Below are 6,000 nucleotides of genomic sequence, written 5' to 3'. Positions count from 1 at the left end.
ATCAAATTTGGCGAGCAGTTAGAAACTGTTCATGTGTAAGAAGTCTCCTCCCATTAATGTTTGCCCAGAACATGTCAGCTCTTGTGTGAATAAGCATTTAATGTGTTGTCTCCATCATCTTTTTGACCATCCTGTTTTTCTCTCCTTTCATCTTTAGCTCATTGGCTGTTAAAACTAAAGACAGGCACTGTTTTTATTGGTGATGATTGGGTTCTTGGAAGTTTTGTTGGAATAATTTAATCACAAATTGTTTATGTCTGGTACTGTAAGTGGAGCTGAATACCATTCAGGCTTTCCAGAAATTTTTATCTTCTCTTTCCTGCCTGAATTTAATTCTCCTGCTCGTATTACCCATCCTGCCCCCCACCACCACTACCTCTGGAGTCAGTCTGTTCTTTAACTTATATTGGGGAAGTTCTTTAGTGGAATACTAAGTTGTCAAGCTAAATAGAGAAGCCCCTGATCCTTGAAGATTGTTCTAAAGCTGGGATTGCAGATACCCATAGGAATGGGAAGGCAGAAGAGGAACTGGAGCAAGGGACTAGTAGTTCCTGTCACATCTGAAGGACCTAATGCCACCAGCTGAAAATAAGGGTTGTCTCCCTCCCCCCTCCCCCCCGTCTGTGTGTGTGTGTGTGTGTGTGTGTGTGTGTGTGTGTGTGTGTGCTCGCACGCTCGCACGCGCTCAAGCAATCGTGTGGTCACTGTATGTTGACCTAATTTTTCTTTCAAGTATGGATCAGATAGTAGACCATCCATGCCCACATCAGAGTCCCACATGATCCATCTACAGTTTGTCTTTCAAACACTTTCTTTGAGCATAATGGTGTCAGTGACCTGAGGTCACCTCAGACCTCATTTGCTGATTTCTGAGGAGCTTACACAGAAATGTGTGTAATAGTCTACTCCACCCTTTGGTGGCCTCTCTTTGTGCAGAGCAGACTTTTCAAAGGATAGAGGAGTTTAAAGCTGACAGATCTACTGTGGAGCATTACCCTCCCTGGCCCTCCTGTTTTCAGCAGCAGTGTTCTTACTGGAACCAAAAGAATCTACTAACACAGATACTGGCTCCCACAGTCATTGAATGTACTAACAATTTAAGATTGAACAGTTGAAAACTAATCATGGTTCTAACTAGTTATCAACTTGTTATTTATTTAACTTCTCTTTCTTTCTTTAAAGATTTGAATATGGAATTCAATCCTTCAGACCATCATTGGGCCAGCACAATATTCCTCAGCAAATCTCAGACAGATGGTAGGTTACTAATTCATTTGCTTTTTAAAATACGGTTAGCCTAATGGACACTGTTGGGATTTGAGTTTTCGGTATGTGGTAGAGTTCCCTTCAGTGACCATGAAGTACTGTCTGTAATGGTGATTTCGTTTTGTTTAATCTTTGGTAATGAGTATATTTTTAGAATTTCTCATTTGAAACAACGGTCTTCATTTTGCTTGTTAGCTGAGTTACCTCTGCATATATTCCATCAAAGGAATTAATTGAGTCAGTAAATTCCTTTTTGGCCTAAAGTTTAGGGCAAGATATTTATGTAAGTTCTCAAAGATCACATGTATTCACTAGTCAGACAATAAGTGGAACAAAACAGAAATCTACGCAGTTGAAAGCCAAATAAATTGTCTCTGTCTTGCCACTCAAGAGCTCAATTGAACCAACACATAAGTTGCAGATATATTTAATTTATCTGTTGATCTATTTATTTATTTATTGAAGCTGAACTTTGAGTAACTAGTTCTTTCTAAAGATGTTAGAAAGAACCCTTACAGTCTATCCCAGTGTGTGTAGGATTTCTCCTATGGCATGGTGTTATCTCTTCTTAGCCCCTGGTTTACCTAACTGTTCTCTGGCAGCGGCTTGAAAGGAGAGGGACAGTAAATGCAAACCCAGTTTTCATAAATGGTCCTGGATACCTGTAGAGTAAGTCATACTGACAAGGGAACAAAGGTACGTCTGGCAGAGGAAGCCCTGTAGATTCTACCCTTTAATTGGACAGATTGACTGCTCTAATTTAGATCCTAAGGAGACTACAAAGAAGACAAACATGTCTGTGTTCGTGTATACAAATTGAAAATGCCTCCATAGTGCTTGATGCCAGCTTTGGCAGGGTACAGTGTTGATGCAATATGGATGATTTTCAAACAGGCCACTTCAAATCTTTGGCACAGATTAGGAGAAAAGAAGAAAAAAAAGCAGGTATCCAAGAGTAAGAAAAGAAAAATCAATAAGCACCAAGTACTTGTGAAGGAATCTTTGAGTATATTAGGTTAAAAAAATCCACCTAGAACTTTTCCTGTGATAAAGGGAAGCTGCAGGATATTACAAGCAAAAGAAAGTGGAGGTAGAGGTGGGTCTTTGGTGAAAATGAGAATAAAGACTGGTTTTCCCCAAACACTGAGTGTGGAAGAGGGAGGTGGAAAAATAGTATGAAACTGCCTGGCTCTAGATAGGGTTCTTCCTGTTGAGCTCAGCTGTCTTCCAAACAATCCCCTGGGATTGTCAGAGCCTCTGGGTGCAGGACACACCTTGATTGTGCTGGCAAAAGGAAATATCCTAACAGAGGAAGGATTATTCCAGAATTAGGTAAAGGTCAATCTCCTTTCTTCTAGAGTCCATCTTCCTTCCTTTTTTTCTAGAACTTCAGATCTTTGTATATTGCTTCAGTTTCTCCTAACTACTAGGGCTTTCCACTCCACATGCAGATATAATTAAGTTTCATATTACAAACAAAAGGAAGTTCACTCTTCTAGGAAGTGTGCTCTGCTCTTTCCATTTAGCCTGCTGCTTGGGCTTGGGCTTGAGGGGAACATTTCACTCCTTTGGCCCTTACCACCACAACTTCTTTCTTTCTTCAGACAGAGCCATTTGCTGAAGACAATCCTGTGTGACGAGCAGTCAGTTTTTCATTGATTCTACAAAGTAGGGTCTATACACATTGCAATCTCGACAACTTTAATGACTTATTTTTTGAGTGAAGTGATTGTAAGAGAATTGGTTATTTACTTTATGAAGTAATTTCAACAACTTGCAGAAAACTTAAGGTTACCATTGCTCTTCTATTCATAAATGCACACTTAGAACACACTTGCCCTGCATGCTGCCAGGCTGTGCTAACCTGTTCCCTCTTTAGTTCCATGCCATTTTCTCCTGGACTTTTCCCATGGAGCCTATCTCTTGGGATTTCTCTGAGACTGAGGGAGACTGGTACTGATGGGAGCCTTTGTTAGGTCAAGGTTCTCATACCTCTAGAGCAGTGGTTCTCAACCTGGGAGTCAAGACCCCTTTGTGGGTGACATATCAGATATTTACATTATAATTTATAATAGTAGCAAAGTTATAGTTATGAAGTAAGCATGAAATAATTTTATGTTTAGGGGTCACTACAACATGAGGATCTGTAATGAAGGGTGAAAACATAAGGAAGTTTATGAACCACTATGGACAGGGCCAGTAGATTATGCAGCCTGTATTCAAATTGGCTGCTTCTCTTCAGCCCTCAGTCTTGCCACCTGAGCTGATGAACTTGACTCTCTTGCAACCCTGAGTTATTGTGGCAAAATATAATTTTTCTAATTTATTTATTCCTTAGCAATTTTATATATACACACACTCAGTGCACCTAAGTTGTATTCCCCATCCCACACTTTGTTGTTGTTGTTTTTGTTTGTTTGTTTGATGTCTTTGTCATGTTGTTCAGGCTGGTCTCTAAACCTTGGGCTCAGGTGATTCTACCTCCTTGCCTACTAAGTAGCTGGAATTATAGTCAAAAGCTACTGGTCCTTGCGGTTTTTCTCATCTTTAATTAAAACTCCTAAAAGTTTTGTTAGCATCCAATAGTATGCATCCTTTTGGGTAGAAGCATGATATTTGCCTCTATGCTATGTACTGGTCAACTTAGTAGCTGTAAGTTGCTAGACATCATCTTAATTACCTTTTTGTTTTGTTTTGTTCTTTGGTCCTAAGATCCTCTCTTCTATCTTTAATTGTGCAATATAATAGTACTAACCATAATCACTCACTCATCTGTATAACAGAACACCAGACTTGATTTCCTAGCCAGCTCTTTGTACAATAATTGACATCTCTCAGCCCCATCTCCAATGCTGCCAGGCCTGTAGCTACTGTTATATGCCCTACTTCCATGAGCAGCCCTTTGAGATTCCAAGTCAAGAGGTCACCTGTGTTGATTTTTTTAACTTCACATTGGATCTCAAATCATTCAGAGTGAACTTTTTGGTTTGGGTTTTTGAGACAAGATCTCCTTTTTTTGTATCCCACACTGGCCTGGGTGGAACTCAACTATCCTTCTGCCTCAGTGTCAGGAGGACCTGAGAATACAGGTATGTGTCACCTAGTTAAAAGTTGTATTTTATAGATAAAAGACTGTCTGTTTATCCTCTATGTTGCTTATTGCTTAAGAAGAGAGATTGTCTGCCTCAGTTTGTTCTTTCTAAGTATGCTGCTAAAGAACAGGGAAGAAATGGATGAAAGCAGGAGTCCTACTTCATTCTTAGTAGCCATGCCACTATTAGCAGTTTCACTTTCTCCCTCATCCTCTAGCTTTATTTAAAGGGATATAGCTTTTCTTTAGAGCAGTGCTTCCCCACCTGTGGGCTACGGCCAATTGGGGGGAGTATACCAACTCTTTCACAGGGGTCGCATATCATATATCCTGTTTATCAAATATTTACATTACAATTCATAACATAACAAAATTAGAGTTATGATGTATCAACAAAAATAAATTTATGGTTGGGAGTCACTACATGAGCAACTATAGTAAAGGGTTGCAGCATTAGGAAGGTTGGGAACCATTGTGTTAAAGGCAGGAGGACACGGGAAATTTTTGCCCACCTAGTAAATTTGCAGTTCTCTATTCCCACTCTGAATTCATTGTGACAGAGCTGCCCTCAGGCCAGCTCTTTCTCTGCAATTATACCTTGAGCTGTAGGAGTAGAGAAGAGGTGGAGGTTTTTTGACCCAGCCAGGACTGTGAAGGGGATATTTTCTTTAGGTGCTGTGGTCTACTTTTCTCTTGAACATTGCCTTGTTTTGAGCACTTGGGCCTTTCAGTCTGGACAAAGTGTTGGCATAGCCCAAGGTCATATACAATCAGTTAGAAACACAGTGAGTTTTTCTTACTCTGCTTTTACCATAGCCTAATGCTTCCCCAGGTGCCATAGTGAGGAACTTCCACAGAGACCCAGACACAGAACAGAGAGGGATGATGGTGATTTGCCCAACAGATTAGTGTTGCCATCTGAGCCCCATTCTACTGTTGGTATATGTCCCTTTGGTCTGTTGGTCAGAAGTAATATCTAGTTATTTTTCATCTCTAAACACATTCAGCTCCTCCTCTATTAATGTTAACCTACCCTCTCAGTGTGTTTCATAGCTTAGTAGCCTACCTTACATTAAATAAGCATTTGATCACCTATCCTTTGACATCTAGGAAGCTACTGAAATAATTGCTTTGGGACAGACATCATGTAAAAACAGCTAGAAGCCTGGCATAGTGGCACATGCCTTTAATCCCAGCACTCAGGAGGCAAAAGCAGATAGCCTGGTCTATGTAGCCGGTGAGACTCTTGTCTTGAGGGGCGGGGCGTGGGAGGGAGAGCAGATAGAAATCTTAGAAGGATTTCCTGAAGTCACCACTAACTAGAAGCTTTCTAGTTGTGTTTTTTTTTCTTCCCTGTGTACATGCGTGTGTACACATGGCAGATATCCTTGGGGACCTGAGGTACTGAATCTTCCTGGATCTGGAGTGGTAGGCAGTTGTATTCTGTGCCCCATGTACATCCTGAGAACCTGACTCGTGTCCTCTGGAAGAACAGCAAGTGCTTGTAACCACTGAACTCTCTCTTCAGTCCCTGAATATGTTTCCCATCTTTCAAGTGAAGTTGCTAACTCTATTAAGATAAAGATAGGAAGGATACATAGTCTGCCTGAACTCCAAGCATGGAAACCAACATAGCACCACAG

General features: G+C 40.6%; 1 protein-coding gene across 1 annotated transcript in view; it reads left to right on the top strand.

Moving 5' to 3' along the window:
- The first annotated feature begins 1,159 nt into the window (after positions 1-1,159).
- Ccny (cyclin Y) overlaps positions 1,160-6,000 on the top strand; it is a 29,809-nt gene continuing 24,968 nt past the window's right edge. The window contains exon 1 of the mRNA XM_035453784.1: positions 1,160-1,257. Coding sequence (XP_035309675.1) covers positions 1,191-1,257 — 67 coding nt within the window. The 5' untranslated portion in view covers positions 1,160-1,190. The remainder of the gene's footprint in view (positions 1,258-6,000) is intronic.

This window comes from Cricetulus griseus, unplaced genomic scaffold, assembly GCF_003668045.3.
Source record: "Cricetulus griseus strain 17A/GY unplaced genomic scaffold, alternate assembly CriGri-PICRH-1.0 unplaced_scaffold_236, whole genome shotgun sequence".
In the NCBI taxonomy this organism is placed as follows: domain Eukaryota; kingdom Metazoa; phylum Chordata; class Mammalia; order Rodentia; family Cricetidae; genus Cricetulus; species Cricetulus griseus.
Note: the sequence above shows the minus strand (reverse complement) of the source record. Positions and strands in the feature narration are given on the sequence as shown.